Genomic DNA, 22,001 nt, shown 5'->3' with positions numbered 1-22,001 from the left:
TTTATGTTTTTCTATTCCGCACAAAGATGACACATTTTTCCAACTCGATGACGAAGATGTTCAGCAGTAGTAAAATTAAAAAAAAAACCTTCCTAATTCACCTAGTGGTGTGAAAATGCCTTTCTCTTGCCATTTAAATGCCGTTGCAGGCATAATAGTCCCATACCTTAAGATAAAAAAAGAACCGGAATTTTCATTTTGAAAATCCCGCGCTTGTCCAAACGGTAAACTTTTATTATCTCAACGTTGGCAACACTTTTATACACATTCTGTCAAGTTTTGACGCATATCGTACGATTAGCTTTTGTTTGGCGTCTATACAAAGAAGTTGAAAAATTTTCGTGTGGCGATTTTTATAATGGATGAAAATTTAGAACAACGTGCGTGCATCAAACTTTGTGTTTCAAATGGATTTAAGTGTTTCGAAACGTTGAAAATGTTAGAAAAGGCCTTAGATGAATCGTGTCTAGGAAAAACACGAATGGTATAAACGTTTCAAAGGTGGTCGTACAAGCTTGGATCATGATGAGATCCCTGGTCGCCCAACAACATCTGTTATTGAAGAAAACATTGAATCGGCGAGACAAATCGTGTTGCAAAATCGTTCTGTACCGATTAGAGAGATGGCTGTGTTGTTGGTCATCTCTTATGGATCAGCCGAACACATTTTAACTGATGTTTTGGGTTTGAAACGTGTCGCTTCTCGGCTGGTACCAAAAAAGCTGAATTTCATTCAAAAACAGCGTCGTGTTGATGTGGCCAAAGGGATGATTTCTAACGCAGATAGTGACCCCCCATTCATCGAATGCATTATAACTGGTGATGAGGTGTGGATCTATGAATATGACGTCGAGACCGCACAACAATCGACCGAATGGCGCTTCGAAGGCGAGCCGAAACCATCCATTATAAAAATCGCCACACGAAAATTTTTCAACTTCTTTGTATAGACGCCAAACAAAAACTAATCGTACGACATGCGTCAAAATTTGACAGAATGTGTATAAAAGTGTTGTCAACGTTGAGAGAATAAAAGTTTACCGATTGGACAAGCGCGGGAATTTCAAAATGAAAATTCCGGTTCTTTTTTTATGATAAGGTACATATAACAGTTATGTGCAGAACGGTCGTGTTGTGAGCTTTTCAAATAACGCAATAGTAGCTTTCAAACGTGTCTATGACTTTCGAGTTCGACTCAGGTATCGTCGAAAGATTTTGGCGTGTATAAGATTACGACTCCCGATCTTCGAGAAACTTGCGCCGAAGAGAAAAGTGCAGTTGGTCGATTACGTCACTCTTATCATTATATCTCCGACACCAAAAGTGACAGCTATTTGATCTTCGAACTTGATCAATGGCTCAATAGTAACTTTCAAACGAGCCTAAGCTTGTTGAAATCGATTCAGCCATCTCTGAGAAAAAATGATAATAAAACAACGCACTATGTCGGTTACGTCATTTATACCATTATATCTTCAAAGTCGAAAGCGACAGCTATTTGATGTTTGAACTTGATCAATAGCCCAATATTAGCTTTCAAACAAGCCCAAGTCAGAGAAAATCGGTACAACGCGTTTTGTCGTTTGCGTCACTTATACCATCATATCAATCAATGGCTCAACAGTAGCCTTCATCATGTTACGGTCTCGTGAGAAACTTTATTACAGAAAGTTGAAGCCTAACCCGGACGGGATTCGGTCCAGACCCGTTCCGGATACGGCACGGACTAGTGTAAATGGCGCTTTAGTCTGATTCATCTGTTAGTTAGGGCAAATAATATTTCTAGTTCTTATCGGTTAGCCGGCTACAAATAGACTAATACGGTTTTTTTCGCATCGGTCTGATTCGGGTATTGTCAATTGTTTGGATCGGGCTGAGGCATTTCAAATAGCCTCGAATAATCTGGGTAAACAAGGCGTGTTTAGGATTGTATCCTTGTTCTCGTGTTCAAATTTTCGCTATAAATAATGCGGGCTCACGGGTGCTCGCGTTTGGTTAAGACAAAAAAAACTACAGCTTTGAGTAAGCCGGACAAACCAGTAGATTACAGGCTTACTAGCGAGGGTCGGCAAAACAGCCCGGTTATTCCGGAACCAGATAAAATTCAGAAATTTCGTATGGAATCATTTGAATCAGAGTTTGTACGAAACGGTTCGGCCATTTCTGAGATATGTGAGTGAGATTATTTTTCACACACATACACATATTGCTAGACTCAACGAATTGATTAGATCTGTATATAACACTTTTACTAGTCTACTTTTTGACTAATCCAATCAAAGTTCTATATGAGAAAGGTAAAAAAAAGCTACCTTCGAATTCAAGTGGAATCGCTCAAGTGCAAAATGTCACCTTTATAGCGAACATAAGTTCGAGCTTGTTTGATAGATACTTTAATAATTGTCGATCACTAGAGCAATCTGGATGGATTTCTTTTGTTTCAACTGGATAATATGATATTAATGAAATTATTAACCAGAAAAAAGTATCCGGAAAAGGATAACATTTGTTTTTAATTTCCATGCATATGATTGAGAATGTTTTTACAGGTTTACCCAATAACTTCCTCTTTACCCAGGTGGGCAGTCGACATATTTAATGCATCAATTTTGTCACCTGCATATCAGTCATACTGAACAATGGGTGTTCCGTTCGCTGTATGGCTGTCCCGCAACATGTTTGGGCCTGTTCGCTTACTGAACCATTTATTATGAATTTGGAAACTTAACTTTGAAGAATTAGTCATACAACATCGATCGTGAATTGTGTGGAACGTATGCAACGTTTTCGCTAGCGAACGCCCATTTTTATAAGGTCAAAAGTTTGAAATTCAAATACCGTCGACATATTTAACACTCCAAATACCAAGCCTCAAAAAAAGTTGGAACGGTAACTTTGAGCTGTCATAGCTCAGCTGTTTTTCAACGAATCTCAATAAATTTTACACCCTCGAATTTTGTGAAGTTCGTAGATTGATTCCAAAACTTTGTAGCAGACGATTGGCAAAGGAAAACCAATGAAAATTTGATTTTTCCCGTTCCAAGTTTTTTTCACGCGCCTAATATGCCCTATCTGCTTTCCAATTTTCTTTCCTTTGGCATAAACGTCGCATAGAAAATATTGAATACTTCAACTTTACCGAGTCATAACTTTGTTGTTAGTCAACCGATCTTCAAAATTTTTTCACCATTGGAAAGGTACTACTTCCACAAATACAATGCACTGAAAAAAACTAAAAATAGGGTTGTCTACCCAAAGTTATAATGAAAACTGTAGATAGATGACCTAAGAAAAGATGAGACTTTTTACTATGATCGTAAATATCTCGAAATTCAAAGCGATGACCTATATATTTTTATACATCATTCGATTGCTAGTGATACCAGCTACAATTTTTGCTCAACTACCTTTCCTGCACAATCAAAAGAAAACATTAAACAATCGATGAATTCATAAATGTATATGAATTTTTCATTTTTTTTCACATGTTTGTATATAACTCAAAAATTAAAGCGATGACATGTACATTTTTTTGATTCAGAATATTGGAATCATTACCAGAAACAATGTATTGATGATCAAAATTATATATCCGTTCAAAGAATCTCAAGAAATTTGGTACAAATACACAGAATTTCTATTATTGGGAAAATTTTGCCAAAAAAAAAACAAATCAAAGCTTTGAAATTTTATGACATATATTTTTTTATTATTTTAGTTGGAAATTTATTATGAACAAAATTTACAAAAAAGCTGAAACTTGGATTTCACTGAAAATCTTAAAAATTTTGGTAAATATACCTAAACTCTAAAAATAATAATGTTTTTGTATTGGACAAAAGATCTAAACAATTTTTATGCACAACCCAAACGGAATTGTTAACTACTAAAATTAGGTTTTTTTGTTTTAGGTTTTCCGTAAAATCTCAGAAAATCGGTAGAAGATCGGAAATTTCAAAATTTCTGATATATATTGCGTATAACGTTTCTGCAAATCAAAGTGAAAATATTGGAATCCGTTTTGATTTCATCTGTTTCAAAGAGATGTAGAATTTGTTTCTATTAATAAAATAAATTTTGTGACAACACGAAAATTTTAAATTATTTCAATGGCTTTTTACAAAAAGAAATAGTGCGTAAATTTATACGAATTCTATATACTAACCCATGGTCAAAGAAACCAACTAAAATTAAAAAAAAAATATTGCTTGATTTTTGTTTTACTAGCAACTGAGAACAAAAAAATATATCTTAAATTTTCCGCTATCCTAAACGACTTCAATTATAATCGATAGAATATTAGAATTTAAATATCACAAACTTAGAATTATTTCGGAATGTATAGAATTCGAAAATTATTTGAATTTTCTATTAGTAAACAATTTAGAAAAAGTAGAATTCGGAATTTAGCACAAAAATCATACGAAATTAAGTAAAACTTGTTTTTATCCACCTAGTTGTGTAATGATGCCTTTCTCATATCTCTCTTATTCTCATATAAAAATGTATTCTTCAAACAGTTTTGTTTGATTTTTGAAAAACATGAAAGCTAGTGCATGAACTAGTGTAACCTACAAATTGAAACAGTTCTCAAATCGGTTAGGCCATATTTCTCAGTGAAGTGAGTTCCACTATTTCAGGCACTTATGAAACTGGAATCGCCCCGAATATTGGCTTTGCAGCAGCCTTTGCGATTAGCACCAACCAACCAATCTATTCGCAGCTTACAGTTGTCTTCGTCTCGAAAAACAACCTCTTCGTTTGAATGCTTTTTACTGAATGAAACCCTGCACCTATGTTATCAGAACTAATTGGCTCAAGTGGCATGTTCCCCTAGTTATTTGGAGATTCGTGCCTTGCGTAGCTTCTCATCAACTTCCTGATGGGAAGGGAAGGATAAAAGGAACATGGAAGGGAATTGAGAATTGGGTGAGGTGGGAAAACAGCACAAAACATAAAGAAATAAGTCGTCCTGCATCCCCGAAATGATGCTGAACGATCTGCAGGTGCCAAAATGCACGGTTGATAAAACCTCCAACCACCGAGAGGCGTTAGAGATTTTACAAAAGCGACACCATTCTGCATTCCCCGAAGAATGCAGAACGATTTCTTCCCGAATATGCACTTGAATTAATTTGACACTTTAGAAGACAAAAATACCTTATAAAGCTAATAAATGACTGATACGAATATTTTTCAATGAAAAAATCCAATGTATGAACATAATTTAAAAAAATTTTAAAAAATATCTCCTCCGCCTTTTTTTATAAACATGCCCGAAAATATTTTTTGTCAAATACAAGAAATGGATTTTTTTTCGTTTTCCTCAATGTTAGATATAGCAGTTTAAAAATAACCTGTTTTTGAACAAGTTTTGCTCATAACTTCGGTTCAGAAAACGCTACCTGAACACGCCAGTCATTAAAAAATTGGTTTTAACAAACTCTAAAAGATGTTCAAAGATACCTATACGAAAAGAGAAAAATATAAATGCTAGAGCAAAAACCTGTTTTAATCCACCTAGTGGTGTAATGATGTCTTTCTCATGCAAAATTATTTTTCTTCGATTTTTAAAAGAATAACCGAAATAGATTTGTTTGACCGTCTACTGATAAAAACCATCAAATTGGAAAAGATTTGAGGTTGATTTAGAATTTTTTTTAAGGATTTTCCCCATTTTCAGTGATGGTATACAATTTTCAACACACTTTACCCTATATTTCCGGATCCGGAAGTTGGATCCGCATGAAATTCAGGAATAACGCATAGGACCACAGGACCTTTCATTTGAACCTAAGTTTGTGAAAATCGGTCGCGCCATCTATGAGAAAAGTTAGAACACATATTTTCTTTTTTTTTTTGCACATTTTACCCCATAACTCCCGAAACAGAAGTCGGATCCAGACAATATTCAGGAATTTTGTATGGGACCTTAAGACCTTTCATTTGAATCTAAGTTTGTGAAAATCGGTTCAGCCATCTCTGAGAAAAGTTAGTGCACTTATTTTCACAATTTTTTGCACAGTTTACCCCATAATTCCGGAACCGAAAGTCGGATCCAAATAATATTCAGTAATTTTGTATGGGACCACGCGACCTTTCATTTGAATCTAAGTTTGTGAAAATCGGTTCAGCCATCTCCGAGAAAAGTTAGTGCAAAAAAACGTTACATACACACATACGCACATACACACACACATACACACACAGACATTTTGCGTACTCGACGAACTGAGTCGAATGGTATATGACACTCGGCCCTCCGGGCCTCGGTTCAAAAGTCGGTTTTCACAGTGATTGCATAACCTTTCTATATGAGAAAGGCAAAAATCTGATTTTTTGAGGAACACCCTAAGTTGCTCTTTAAAAATAGCTGTAACACTAAAACCATTGCAGATACTACTATGATGTCCTCAGCAAAGCTGCTCGATATAAGTTTATCTACAGTTTTGCCGAAAAATGCAGTCCTCTATCTCAATGCATCCGGAAAATAAGTTTCGGATCACCTTAATAATAAGAGCCACCCTAATACCATGTACTCTAATCGATATATGGCTTATCTTCACTGATCATTTGTTTTGAAGACATCATAGCTCTAAAGTATAAGGTTAAGCCACAAAGCCCCCTAAATTGTGGATCCGGACCACTGTGCAATGCAATTTAACTCGGAAATTTTAAAATTTCCGATCTTTTATCTATTTTTTGAGATTCTACGGCAAACCTACAACAAAATGAGAATTTTAGTAGTTATCAAATGCGTTTGTGTTGTGCATAAAAATTGTTTAGATCGTTTGTCCAATACAAAAATATTTTAAGAGTTTTAGGTTATTTACTAAAAATTTTAAAATTTTCAGTGAAATCCAAGTTTCAGTTTTTTTTTTGTAAATTTTGTTTATATTAAATTTTCAACTAAAATAATAAAAAAATATATGTCATAAAATTTAAAAGTTTTGATTTCATGTTGTTTAGCAAAATTTTCCCAATAACACAAATTCTCTGTATTTGTACCAAATTTCTTGAGATTCTTTGAACGGATATATAATTTTGATCATCAATACATTGTTTCTGGTAATGATTTCAATATTTTGAATCAAAAAAATGTACATGTCATCGCTTTAATTTTCGAGTTATATACAAACATGTGGAAAAAAATGAAAAATTCATATATATTTATAAATTCATCGATTTCTCAATGTTTTCTTCTGATTGTGTAGGAATGGTAATTGAGCGAAAATTGTAGCTGGTATCACTAGCAATCGAATGATGTATAAAAATATATAGGTCATCGCTTTGAATTTCGAGATATTTACGATCATAGTAAAAAGTCTCATCTTTTCTTAGGTCATCTATCTACAGTTTTCATTATAACTTTGGGTAGATAATCCTACTTTTCGGGTTTTTCAGTGCATTTTATTTCTGGAAGTATTACCTTTCCAATGGTGAACAAATTTTGAAGATCGGTTGACTAACAACAAAGTTATGACTCGGTAAAGTTGAAGTTCTCAATATCCGATTCGCGATGCAGGTGGCGCATGAATGCAGATAGGGCACGTTTTGAGCTCGAAAAAAAACTTGGAACGGGAAAAATCTGATTTTCATTAGTTTTTCCTAAAAGATTGCCAATAATGATATACTTAAAATAATCTACAAACTTCACAAAATTTGAGGGTGAAAAATTTATCGAAATTGGTCAAGTAACAACTGAGCTATGGTAGCTCAAAGTTACCGTTCCAACTTTTTTTGAGGCTTGGTGCTTCGCGTAACTTTTTTAGGCTTGGTATTAGGAGTGTTAATGCATGAATTTTGTTTTTAACATTCGATATGTATATTCAGCTATGAGTTAACTCACACTTGAATCAGTAATAATTAACCACAATGAAAATGAATGATGAACGTTTATTTATCCTCGCTTTTAATTGTTTGGTATTTCGCCGAAACTCCACATTGGAACATTTTACAATGTTAAATAGCAGCGCCTGAAACCAGTTATACATATCACGGCGTTGTGTTCGCTTTATGCTTTGCTTGCTAAACCATTTATTACAGATTTTGCCTCTTGACATTCAAGAATTAGTCATCGAACATCGATCGTGAGTTGAATGGAAGTTGTGCAACGTTTTCGCTAGTCAACGCTTATTTTTATAAGATCAAAAGTTTGCAATTCAAATAACTCGCCGAACATATATTGTTGATTCAGAAATCTCTGGGATATAATGATTATTTCAGTGATTGTTTTAAAATTAATTTGTCAGAAAAAAACCGGATTCGGATTTTGATCAGCTGAAAAAATGAATTATGAAATCATTCAGTGATAAATCACTTCGAAACAAAAACAAAAGTCTGTAGTGCAGTGAAACATAAAAAATGAATCACCTTTGTTGCAGCAGTTTTCTATTAGTATGCGTCCAAACAAAAACCAAAGCCTCGGAACTAACTCTTATCCGTTTACGAACTGGAAGTCTTCAATTTTATAATCGAAAATTGTTATCGAAATTTTACGCATTTCCTTTCTTCCCACATAACCTCGTTATTCGATGCCCAATAACTCAGTAAGTTTATGATTGCATTGGGACCGTCCGATGAATATTTAAATTCTCGGTCAGTTTGTCCGAAACGATAAAAGCTTCTCTTCGGGTTGTCCCTGAGCCGGTCGCTCCGAATTGAATCGAATCGATTTCCGACCCAAATCAACTTTGAAATATGTGAAAATTTGTGCTGAGCGTTGATGAGTTCTAACCATTTATCATTCATTTCGCAGCATCGTGACACCCAGGAGACGTTAGCCGTATTGGAACGACTCGACCTGGACACTGAGAAACCAACGGAAGAAGAACTAGCTCGAAAGTTCGGCTACGAGGATGACTACTACAAGGGAACGGTGTCGTGGTGGCAGCACATGAAGCCCCAGATGTGGTCATTATTCGACGAACCGTACAGTTCGAATGCTGCCAAAGTGGGTTCCTCCTGCGAATTGCTTGAGTGAAATCAACCGTCACTGATTTCTATCGTTCCTTGTTTTTTTTTTGTTTAGATAATCGGAGTGATATCAGTGTTCTTCATCTGCGTATCGATCCTCTCGTTTTGCCTCAAAACACACCCGGATATGCGCGTACCGGTGATACGGAAACTGACGGTCAATACTGCCAACGGGAGCACGGCCTGGGTTCTGGACAAGGATCACACGAATGCACATGTTGCGTTCTTCTACATCGAATGCGTTTGTAATGCATGGTTCACGCTAGAAATCTTGGTAGGTTTCAATTGTGATCAAAACAAGGAAAATTTAAAACTAACGGGAACGCATGGCGGTCATAATTTATAATGAAATTAAGCTAGTTTTTTTTTCTATTACGAACACCTTTCTTCAAATTTCAAGTCGTACTAATAACGATGTTGCCCGTAACATATTTCATCGATAAAATTATTTCACTCTCTCTAGTGTCTAAATATTTGAAAATATCATCTAGAATTTTTTTAAATAGAAAATATTCAATTAATTTATGCTGAAATGCACTAAAATCTACCTTTTCTGTATTACTCTACGACCTAATCAAAATCCTTTGATTTTTCGATCTTTTTGTTTCATTCAAAATAGTTTTAGAAGCTTTTAGAAATTTACCCAATGGTTAGAAACTTTCCAGACCCTAGGCATTTAAATATTCATTCAGTGTTCAAGCAACATTTCTAGAATTCTTCCAACCGCTCTAAAAGCATTTATGATTATAATGTTTCGTCTGGTGTAATTAAAGATCTGAAGCCATCCTAATTTCTTAAAAAAAATGTTTCGTCGAATCATCGATATTTGCAATCAACGTCCATATACATTTCGGGAATTTCCTGAAATTGTATTTAATAAAATCTCATCAGAACTCATTTTTCCCAAAAATCAAATTACATTTTTTTAATTATCTCGATAGATTCAATGCATCCAAAAAATTTTCTTCTACGCTTTTGCTGCAATGTTATCTTTTCAAGCTTTCTTGAGATTTCAGGAAAGTACTATAATGTCTTCGAACCAAAATCCATCAGTAATCTTCTGATATTATCTACATTGAAACTGCCTTGAAATTATAAGAATTCTTCTGAAATCTTCAAAATTTTCTAAAATCTTCTGATGTGATTTGAACATTTCTTCAAGCAACTGTTCTGAAATCTTCTAATACATTCGGAAATCTTCGGGAATCTTTGGAAATCTTTGAAAATCTTCAGAAGTCTTCGGGAATCTTTGGAAGTCTTTGAAAATCTTCAAAAGTCTTCAAAAATCATCGGAAATCTTGGGAAATCTTCGTGATTTTCGAAATTTTTGAAAATCTTCTGAAATCTTCTGAAATTTTTTGAAATCTTCTGAAATCTTCTGAAATCTTCTGAAATCTTCTGAAATCTTCTGAAATCTTCTGAAATCTTCTGAAATCTTCTGAAATCTTCTGAAATCTTCTGAAATCTTCTGAAATCTTCTGAAATCTTCTGAAATCTTCTGAAATCTTCTGAAATCTTCTGAAATCTTCTGAAATCTTCTGAAATCTTCTGAAATCTTCTGAAATCTTCTGAAATCTTCTGAAATCTTCTGAAACCTTTTGAAATCTTTCTACCAAGTGAATTCTTTTTAAATTTATTTTTTTCTAAACTCGAAGAGCTCATAGATCTTTACAAATTTACGAAACATTCCTTCAGATTTCTGAAATATCCAGGAGTTATCTACATTATCATTGTGTATTCCTAAACTTTCTACATCATTGGAATATTCTGGACTCTTTATCTTAAACAATTTTGAATCTACTGATAATACATAAATTCATTCTTCATTCTATGGTTTGTTGCAATCTTTTGGTGCATTCTAAAATATTCTTTATTATTAGAATCATCATCAAGCCGTATAGAAATATATTGAAATTTAAGAGGTATTCCGAAAAATTTCAAATTTTATTAAATACCATGAAATTATTTACGTTTGCATATATTTGAAAAAATTCTAAAACCACTTTTGAAATTGCTCTGAATCTCCTAATAAGCTGTCGAATCAATATGCTATCTGCAATCAATTATTGGTATTATTGAAAACTAATAAACACTACAGAAAGTTTTTGAATTATGGCATCTAAAAATCTACTAAATTCAGAATCAACATATATTTACTAAGTTCCTAATAATCTTAAGCAACTTTTTGAGATCTTCGGAAATTTATTTCAAACTTCTGCTATTTTCTGGAATATTTTGTAAATCACTATCGTTACGTTTCATCTTAGATTCAATTTGAATCGCTAAGCTAAGACGATATTGGTTATATGCCCTAGCACAAAATAAGGTTAATCCCTAAACGATTTTGTAAATGTTTGGAATCTTTCACAATTTTCTATTATCATTCTCGAAATTTACTACTCTTCAAAAATCAACTGCAACATTTTAGAAGATTCTAAAATATTTAAAAAGATAGAAATGATCTCAGAATAGCGTTCAAAAAAGGATCTTAGTGTTGGTGCAGTTATTGATTACAGAAAAAATCAGCAGGTTTAAATATGAAAAATTATTAATCGACCGTACAGGTATTTTGCAATAATTATGGTTGCGGCTTTAGCGGTCTGTTAAATAAAAACAGCTGTTATATACTGCCCGACGTTTTGACCACTGTTTATGGCCTTTTTCAAGGGAAATATCTTATCGTTCCTTGTCTCAAAATCGTATGCCCACGAACGGTTGTTTACATAATAAAAAAGCTTCTTTCGCAATAACAGATGAAGAAAACATTTGTGATATTAAAGCAACTATGAGATACTTTCAATATTCAAAGTCAAAGTCTTGGCATTACATTCCTTTTGTGAAATTTGGCCTGTCTGTTTCAACAGACTTCGCAGCCGATTCTTAGCGTACAGAATCATTGCATGGCTAGTACTATGGATCCTACTGACACTAAGAATCCTTCCAGGTCGGGGCTCGAACATACGACAACTGGCTTGTAAGACCAGCGTCCTATGCATTGAACCGCCAATCCGGGACTTTTTCAAAATTACAATACTTTATTCAGAGTTTTCAATACTGGATTTACTTTTTTCTTCGGTTAGGGATACGAACTGCACTGATTGTTAATTTTTTACATCTTGATAAACATGAAATCTCCACGATACATGCACTTCAAAGATATTTGAAATTTAAAAAAAAATTCGTAAAAAAGCCTAACTTCGAAAAGTCGCATTAGAACCCTGCCAAACTCCAAAAAATCATTTAAAAGCATCTCAAAACAAACAAATTTCTGTTTTCAAATTCATTCGTTTTGTGTATATTCATTGTGTCATAAAAATTTTATTTAAAGAATTATCTTATATTTATTCTGTCAAGTACAACAAAATGTGAACCAACCATTCCAAAATAAAAACATGAAAGAACGCAGAAGCATCAAGTTTCTTAAAATCGTGGAACTGCTCTGTCATTGAGCTTCCCTGAAACCTGACTCTGAGAGAGCAATGGCAGAGAACAGAATTCACGATTAAGGTTGCCAGTTCAATCCGTGGTTTTGAGTTGACATTTTTTCCAAAAGCTTTCACTCTCGCTTTTTTATGTTCAAACATTTGTAATATTTTTCGTGTTGGGTTATGGAAAAAATATCAAATGAAGTTTTTGACGGTTACCGGTCATGACGATAAACCACAAATCTCAAGAGTAACAAGCAATTTTATCCTTCCAGGTTCGCTTCATTTCATCCCCACACAAGTGCGAATTCATCACCTCATCTGTAAATATTATTGATTACATCGCTACGTTGAGCTTCTACGTAGATCTGGTGCTACAGAAGTTTGCCTCCCATCTCGAGAATGCCGACATCCTGGAGTTCTTCTCCATTATCCGCATCATGAGACTTTTCAAGCTGACTCGACACTCATCCGGCTTGAAGATCCTAATTCAGACATTTCGGGCCTCTGCCAAGGAGCTAACACTGCTGGTGTTTTTCCTAGTCTTGGGCATCGTGATATTTGCCAGCCTAGTGTACTACGCGGAACGAATCCAGGCGAATCCGCACAACGACTTCAACAGCATTCCGCTGGGACTGTGGTGGGCTCTGGTCACGATGACCACGGTGGGCTACGGCGACATGGCCCCGAAAACCTACATCGGAATGTTTGTAGGTGCCTTGTGTGCGTTGGCAGGTGTGCTGACAATCGCGCTTCCGGTACCGGTTATCGTAAGCAATTTTGCCATGTACTATTCGCATACCCAAGCGAGGGCGAAGCTACCGAAAAAGCGCCGACGGGTGCTGCCCGTTGAACAACTTAGGGCTCCGAGGGTTACAGGTGAATATGAAAATATATCACATATTTTTTTACGCTTTAATTACCAGTCAGGTCCATACAGTCTGCAATTAACGTCAACTGTTAAGTTATTTCCGGGAATAATAAAAATTTCTACCTTGTTTGAACTACAAAATTTCATACTTTGCTTTCTCTTTTCAACTCTGTTTTTCATCATTCATCTTCATCACTAACCATGCCCAAACTAACGACCTGCTATTCACCGTGCTTTCGCGTGGCTTCGTTTAATCCAATATAAAAAAAACATCGAATCGAAATCCGCACAAAAAAAATCAACCACCCACAGGGCAACCGGGTGCCATGGGCATGCCTGGTTCGGGTCAAATGGCTCGCCGTATGAACCAACCTAAAACAAAGGACATCGGACCAAAAATAGGTAAGTACTACCGTTGCCCTTTCCTCGGCCTTCATACACACAACTGCCCATCACGGGTTAGATGGATAAATTTCTTGCTGACACAAATATTTGTTTTTTTTTTGGTAAACGATCACAATTCAATATCTTACACAAACACACTCACAAGTTTATCAACAACGAAAATCTCTGCTATTATCTTTCGCCAAGACTAATCGCAGTACTTTTCGTTCACTTGAACATTTCTTGTGGTCTGCCAATTTTTTTCTTGTGGCTGCCATTTTTTGCCCGTCTGCCTGTATTTATTTCCATTTCAAAAGATCGACACGAATTGCAGGTTTGCAATTCGACCCCGCTCCCTCCCACTCCTCTGGATTACGACCCACCACCGTTTGCTGTTGCTACCGAGGACTTCGTTATTTTTATTGATGGGACGAAACGGAAACATGAGAAACGTTAGGGAGAGTAGGAAACATCAGCTTAATATTGACATTCCATTGTTGGAACGTCGCGCTTTTGTCTGGGACAACTGGTCCTTCGTGGTTGCTCCGGCAAATGATCGATCGGACGAATCGGAACCGAGAAAGGACCGAAAATTTGAACACATCCGGGACGTGTTTGTTGACCTGGTTGTACCGTGGAAACATCGGTTTGTTGATCTGAACCAAATGTGTAAATAATAACAGTCGTTAGTCTGGTTGGTTGGCTGGACGCAAGCTGTTCATTAGTGGGTTTCCGCATGTTTGCTAAGGATGATAAGAAGTAGTACTGGTGGCTGCTGTCTGCTCTACTGTCACGGTAGAGTGCGCTCTCATCGGAGGATGGCTGAGAGCACGTCGCATTGCTTTAATTAAAATATGATTTAAAAAATTATGAATAACTTGTATCTATGTTTTGGGTTTATAAAAATATTATACAACATTCCTAAACATTTGAACACAGAATACTACAAACCTAACAAAATCTGTACACTCCAATCATCATATTGTCACTGAATGCACAATTTTCGAAAAGATGTCATACATTTCACTGCAAGGGAAAATTTTCATGACAACGTTGTTCATACGAACGCCTACGATAAAAATTTACATGTTCCGTCGAGGATTTAACTAAACAAAGCATCGAAGTAGAGAAGCATAAAAGCTCATGAATAAATCCAAACAGCAATCGAATAGACAAAACCCGTCTCTCTCTCTCTTTACGAATATAATGGTGAATTGTATTTTCGAAACTTCCCAACTCGGAGCTATGTTCTGACGGGTTTTCTGGAAACATTCACCCGTTTTACGAAATCAAATCAAAGTCAGAAGTCGGAGCGAACGGATGTTTCCCATCACCTTTGAATATGTGATTGCATTTGATCTCCCCGGAATCCGCTGTGATTCGTTTTGGCAATACTGCAAGATTCAAAGAGGTATGCCGGAAAGGAAACAGACTCATCAACACCCGCACATATTGTATTGTTGTTTGGACGTATGTTACATTGAATTACGCCGTATTCGGTAATTCTACAGCAGGGAAAATGATTTTGAAAACACTCTCTTCTGTTCTAGCAATGGTTTTGAAACAGAGATTATTTTAGTATGACATATTTTTAATATGGAAGTTGCTAATCAGGGGCCGAATTAGGAAATTCGAAACGTTCGAGCGCTTGTACGAATGACCTAAATCACTTTAAAATAAAATGAATCCCATTTATTGCCACTAAAAAATCTTTACTATTTCGCTATTGCTAACGAATAAAACGCTACTGCTAACGAATGATGACGAAAAATAGGATATAAGTTATGAATATTTTTCATTAATACGATGAAATAATTAAGTACACTGAGGGTTTTTTCAACGCATTTTTTTATTATGCGTTTTTTATCCGGATTTCCGTAGTAACGCGTTTTTTTTTAACGCGAATTTTCAAAGTTATCCGGTTTTCTTCTTTTGTCTCAGAAATGCATGAAACGTCGAGATCTGGTGTTATCCCGAACACTCTGACACTGAAAATTTTTGATTTCTTGAAAACATTTTTTTTTAGATTACACTAGATCTGGACGATTCATCCATTAATAAGACATTTGGCATCAAACAAAAGTTTTCGATTTCGGAAATCCCAATATTTTTCATAGAGTCAATTTTTTTCAAAAAAAATTTTTCTGAGATTGTACCAGACCTGGACGTTTCATACAAAATTTCACTTTTGAAGTTTTTTTCAAGAAGATTTCCGAAGCTGCGCGGTTTTTTTACACGGTAAGTATCCCCTGCGTAAAAAAGACTTTAGTGTACAAAGTCAAGTCGAGTTAAGCATAACAATAGTTTTGTTATAAAAAAGTTTTTTTACCTTTTTTTATATATATAAAAAATAGGTATAGAATTCGCTCAAACTTTCGAAAAATTTTCCGAGGCCCGGAGGGCCGAATGTCATATACCAATCGATTCAGCTCGACGAACTGAGCAAATGTCTGTGTGTATGTGTGTGTGTGTCTGTATGTGTGTTGTCAACTAAGAGGTCGAGATCTCAGAGATGGCTGGACCGATTTTGATCAAATTAGTTGCAAATGAAAGGTCTCCCCGTCACCCAAAACGCTATTGAATGGTTTTGAGATCGGATGTTTACTTTTTGAGTTATACGAAGTTTTATGTCTAAATTTTCAGTTTTTTGACATTATCTGTCACAATTGGCCTTGAAAACAGAAAATGTTTTCAGACTTAGATTCCGCACGGTAATACCTATCCAACAAGCCATAGATTGTTAAAATCCGTCCATTTTTAACGGAGATATCGATATTTTTGTGTAAGCCTTATTCCAGTAGAAGAAATTTTGAGCGCTGTATGAAAAAGCAATGCTTGGGAGCAACATGAAACACGATTTTTTAGACTGTTACATATAATTGTTTCTAAGTACCAAAAAGACTGTGTACAGCATCCTTTTTTATGACAATTTGCCTCGGACCAATTTTAGCACGGTTCATTTTTGGCAACATAATCTTTCGAATATGGCATATGTAAACCAGATGATACCAGCATTATCGAGTTGGAAGTAATTCCATAATTATATTGATTTAAACTATTTACAGCAATAAATGCTGGAAGAACATGACTTCCATATACCATACGACTCAGTTCGTCGAGATCAGCAAATGCGTGTGTGACAAATAATTTCACTCAATTTTCTCGGAGATGGTTAAACCGTTTTCTACAAACTCAGATTCATATGAAAAGTCGTGTACTCCTAAACAAGGTTCCTGAATTACGTTTGGATCCGACTTCTGATTGCGGAACCACAGGATGATATGTGAAACGAAATTAAAATAATGCAATTAATTTTTCCCGTAGATGGCTGAACCGATCTAAGATTCAAATGAAATCTAAGAATCATCTATGATTCAAATGAGAGGTCTTAAAATCCTGTGAAATCTCTTACTTTTTAGTCAGATCCGACTTCTGGTTTAGAAAATGCAGGGTGATTAGTATAAAAATGTCCATTTCACATAAATTAATCAGGTTTATCGGGTTTGCAGATTTGGATAGTCGATTACCAAATAAATTTATTTCAGTTTGAGCGGTATTCGTTTTTGGATTCGGAATGTACCCCCAAATTTTAATTCGCACTACAATTTCTCAAAGATGTCTACACACTGCTCAGGTGAATTTAACTGATTTCGGCTACACCGATTTTAGAATTCCGGTTTCAGTATCCAATCGATTCTCAAAGCTCAATCATTTTCTCAAAAAAGACCAAATCGAACTTCAAAAACAAATATTACAGGACTTAAGGTCCCATACAAAATTGGTGAATTTTATCCGATTCTGGAATTACAGATGATGAGTTTATAAATTTCATGTAAATTGTTTGGCGTAATAATTTATGGCCATTCGAATCATTTTGGGCTATGCTAATTCCTGAATACCGGCTCTGGAAGTACCATAAATAATGACGAAAAACTCTAAAGTGGAACTTACTTCGACATCTCATGGAATGTTCAATCGATTGTCGCACGCTAAGATTGAAATTCGATATGTTTTGCAGTTTCGGCATTACATGGTAATGAGTGACTAAAATCTCAATTTGTCGTTTAAAACGACGATAGTTAAAATAATGTCATGAGAACTAAAACACCTAAGAATATCCATGCAAAAACACATGCGCATTGATAAAAAAAGGTATCATCTCACTGCTAGGTGGATTAATCACGTTTTTTTCAGATTTGACGCATAAATATATGGTTATTCAGGGAAACTTTTCAAAATCGAAAATAACAATGCTTAGGATCTTTTTTGAGGTACTTTTTTTAAACACTACCGTTTTACGAAATCAGAGATGATCAATTATCATGGCTCCCCAATGCACATGCTAGGCTAGGTTCTATAACATTTCCCCGAAAACTATTCTCCAGAACATAAAAAACAGAAGCTTTTTTTCCAGAAATTCGTTGCCCAGAAAGTACTATTCTCCAGAAATACAAACTCTAGAAAGCAATAAAATCCAGAAAAAAAATCCCAGATTGTACCAAAGTCCAGAAAACCATATACCCGAAGGCATTAGTCGCTAGAATATTGTTATTAGTATAATGCCGTTTGGCATAATGGTTATTTGGCATACTGATCATATGGCATAACAGATCAACATGCTGCTTAATAGAATTTGTTCTAGTTTATTGCGATTTTGAAAGGTCTAATGAGGCTACGCCTCATCGTTTTTAATGACCTGCTGTCCGACCCCGCTACCGCTCGTTCGGACTTAACTGAGGGATAGCCTCTTGCTTTGGGTAATCCGGGCAAACGCCCGCCACTAGACAGAGGTGATTTCTGCGGGGGCGCTGCCCCCCAGAAATCTATGACGAACATAATGTTGTGTTAGCATTCAATAAGAAACTTATATAAAATAATAGTGTGCTGTTTACTACTCTTTATGACTAGAAGATTCAAAGTAACATAAGACGATAAGTAAATTAAACAATGTATCCAAACAATCTATTGTTAGTACACGTACAATAGACCGAAGTACCGCAGGCATGGTGCAGTACTTCGGACCTTACAAGCAGGTAACAAAGTTTATGCGAAGGTCTACCAAAGTAACTCAAAATGGGAATGGGCTCCTGGGGTTATCATTGCAGCTATCGGCGAAGTAGACTTTAACGTTCTTCTGAATGACTGGCATAGGAGAAGGAAACTCATCAGATCACATGCAAATCAAATTAAGCATCGCTATAGTAAGCAAGAAGACGAATCTCAAAAAAATTCTCCACTCATCATTTCCGTCGTTGAGTTAGGATTGCAAGTTACCCCGATTCCAGTGCCTCAAGTACCTGAAGAAAATCCTGAATCCGAAGACGAACCAAATCACGATGATTCAGTTCAGCCTGACTTAGGAGCTTCTGGTTCCAATCTGAACGAAACGAAACAGCCGATTGCTCAGTCGTATACTAATCAGGAACCAAATACAAGCCGACCGAAACGTATGATCCAAATGCCATCAAGACTTGAACCTTTTCTGGTATTCTAAAAATAACGAAGGAGGAATGTTGGCCACTAACATATCAAGTGACTACATTTGTTGTTTGTTGAGACAACCTTTGGACTTACCATAGCTAACCCTAGCAACAAGGTAGAAACAGGATACACAAAGGTCTTTCATATGCGGTTTTTTATGCGACTTATTTTATGCGAATTTACAGAGTTATGCGGTTTTTTTTTATGCGGCACGTAAACTCGCATAAAAAAAGACTTCAGTGTATAGAATTTTCACTTTGTACTTTGAATTGGATGAATAAAGACCCATTTTTTGGAATACGAAAATTGCTTCAATTGTAATGAAGTACAACACTATAGATACCCAATTTAAAGAAGCTATATTTGAGTTTGAACCCATAAACCGCCCCCCCCCCCCCTATGTATACGCGTCTGATTCTAGTAGATGCTTTTCTGATAAAATATCTTTTCCTATGTTGTTTCTGTATTATTTCCCATTTTGGGGGAACAGTTTCTAAGTATTTACCTCTTCTGGGTGATTCTGGCATTCTGGGGAATGGTACATTATGTTGTATATCTTTCTACTAATTAGTATCTTCGTGAATATGGTTTTCTGGAGAACGGTACATTCTGGGAATAACGCTTCGTTGCTTTATTTTCTGGGAAATGGTTTTCGGGAGAAAGTCGTACAACCGCTAGGCTGTATTTTCTATTAACGAGAAACTAGCATAACTTTCGCAAATTTTGTCCAATTTTGACAAATGATACATCAACTTGTTCCTCAATAAATACACTCTCTGAATACCAATGAAATAGAAGAATACATGGTTGAACTCGGCAATAAATAATGGTTGGAGTTAAAAAATAAATAGTACTTTTTCTCGTTTTACTCGATGGGAACTCACATTGATTTAGATAGTTTAAACAAGAAATTTGTATACGTCTTTTTAGAGTCCTAGTAATGTCTTGCTAAAAGCCTATTAGGTATTAAAAATCAAAAAAAATGGCTGAGATATTCATACAAATTAACGCATAAAAACTGAAAAAAGCGTTTTTTAAATAAATAGAATTTGGAGTTTACAAAAATTATAGCAAAAATAATCTTATACAATATTTGACAATATCTAAAACTTTCACTATGTCACTTCATGGGTGTATTGAAAAAACGGTTTTTGCTGCACAGTGTAATTAATCCAACTTTTAGAGTATAAAAACTTCCAGTTAAACTTAAGTATTTCATCCGGTTCCTGAACAAGTGTTGAACTATTGAATCACCATTAGTGATGAGTGGTCCCGGGTTGGCGGTTCAAATTGGTGTTCAATGGAATTGGTTCTTACAAGCCAGTTGTCGTATGTTCGAGCCCCGATCTGGAAGGATTCTTAGCGTCAGTAGAATCCATAGTACTAGCCATGCAATGATTCTGTACGCTATATGAATCGGCTGCGAAGTCTGTTGAAACAGAAATTCCACAAAAGGAATGTAATGCCAAGACTGCTTTGATGAGTGAGAAAAATTCAGGGCTATTGATATAAAAAAGAGTGAGTTCTATTAAACTAGTCAGTGAATTCTTCTATTTAAATGGTCTGGTTTGTTGTCAGCCAAAAATACTTCCGTAAGACCGAATCTCAGTTTCTGACCTTGTCAATAACGATGAGGAACCTAATTTCTCCAAAACGGCTTGACCGATTTTCACTAAAAAACATCAAATAAAATGTGTTATAGCCTCTTTCACTGGTATTTCATCCAGACGCAAAAGGTATTAAATCAACAAAAACGATCTAAAAACTATTTCAATTTTTGGATTATGTTAGTCGATGTTACTCTGGCTAGTACTAGTACTGGATCCGGAAATTGGTTCCGAATGTCCCGTGTGATATCTCTAAACCCTGATGATATAGAATGTTGGTGTTTTCGCAAAGAATGTTCCGGAGTTCAAAACAGATCAAGTATTGTAAACAGTATCTGAAAATTCTCCAATTGGTGGCGCTAATGTGCAATTCAAGGTTGCAAATTCATAGTGCGCAATTCAAGGTTGGAAAAGTGTGCAATTCAAGGTTGGAAAATCGAAAGCTGTTTTCCTAGAAGGCACTAGTAAGCTACTAGAGTATTAACATGAATAAGCTATCGACATCTGAAATCTGAGAGACTTGAGAGAGTGGAACTCGAACTTTATATTAAAGTTCTGATTATTTGTATTGCTAGATATAATGATAAGTACATATTTTAAAACGTTATATGTATGGTTTTTTTTAATTTTATTTTTTAGAGACCTCCGATTCATCAACATTTCTTGAAAACTCCTTAAAATTGAGTATAACATAGAACCGTACTCTCTTCGGGGAGTTTGTTGTGTTTGTGGAGACTGTCATTTTATTTAAAATTTGTTGAGAACTGTCTCACCAGAACCGTATTGAAAAAAGCATTAAAAAATATATTGCTTTCAAAACCAAAAAGTTGAATCACGCGTAAAGATTTTGATTATTTGGAAAGGTGGTGGTCCTGAACCAGTTTCTGTGCAAAAACATAAATTATACGCATAACATAAATGTATTTAAAAGCAATCACTCTACCAGGTGGAGCTTGTGTACCGTAATGTTTACTAGCGCCTTCTAGTAAACCAGTTTTTAATTTGTTGTCACCAACTTATTGAAAAAACAAGTCTGATTTTTAGTTTCAGAAAACCACCTTGTAGATATAATAAAAACTCATTCATTAATGGTTATCAAAACCCTAAAACACCCTCTCGAAATAATCATTTTAATAAGTCAACATTATCTTGAGATGTAGTAATTTCCAACCCTGAATTGCACACTAGGGTTACCAATGAGAGAGATTTTAACTACTGTTTACACTATTTGATCGGTTTTGGGCTCCGCTTTCCGAA

The 22,001-nt window shown here is 35.4% G+C and overlaps 1 protein-coding gene across 1 annotated transcript in view; it reads left to right on the top strand.

Moving 5' to 3' along the window:
* The window catches only part of LOC131431420 (potassium voltage-gated channel protein Shaw-like), a 203,010-nt gene that overhangs the window by 128,406 nt on the left and 52,603 nt on the right, over positions 1-22,001 (top strand). Inside the window, exons 4-7 of the mRNA XM_058597120.1 lie at positions 8,759-8,953; positions 9,032-9,250; positions 12,677-13,280; positions 13,585-13,674. Of these exons, the coding sequence (XP_058453103.1) occupies positions 8,759-8,953; positions 9,032-9,250; positions 12,677-13,280; positions 13,585-13,674 (1,108 nt within the window). The remainder of the gene's footprint in view (positions 1-8,758; positions 8,954-9,031; positions 9,251-12,676; positions 13,281-13,584; positions 13,675-22,001) is intronic.

This window comes from Malaya genurostris, chromosome 2, assembly GCF_030247185.1.
Source record: "Malaya genurostris strain Urasoe2022 chromosome 2, Malgen_1.1, whole genome shotgun sequence".
Taxonomy (NCBI): domain Eukaryota; kingdom Metazoa; phylum Arthropoda; class Insecta; order Diptera; family Culicidae; genus Malaya; species Malaya genurostris.
The sequence above is the reverse complement of the archived record's forward strand: the minus strand, read 5'-3'. Positions and strand labels throughout refer to the sequence as shown.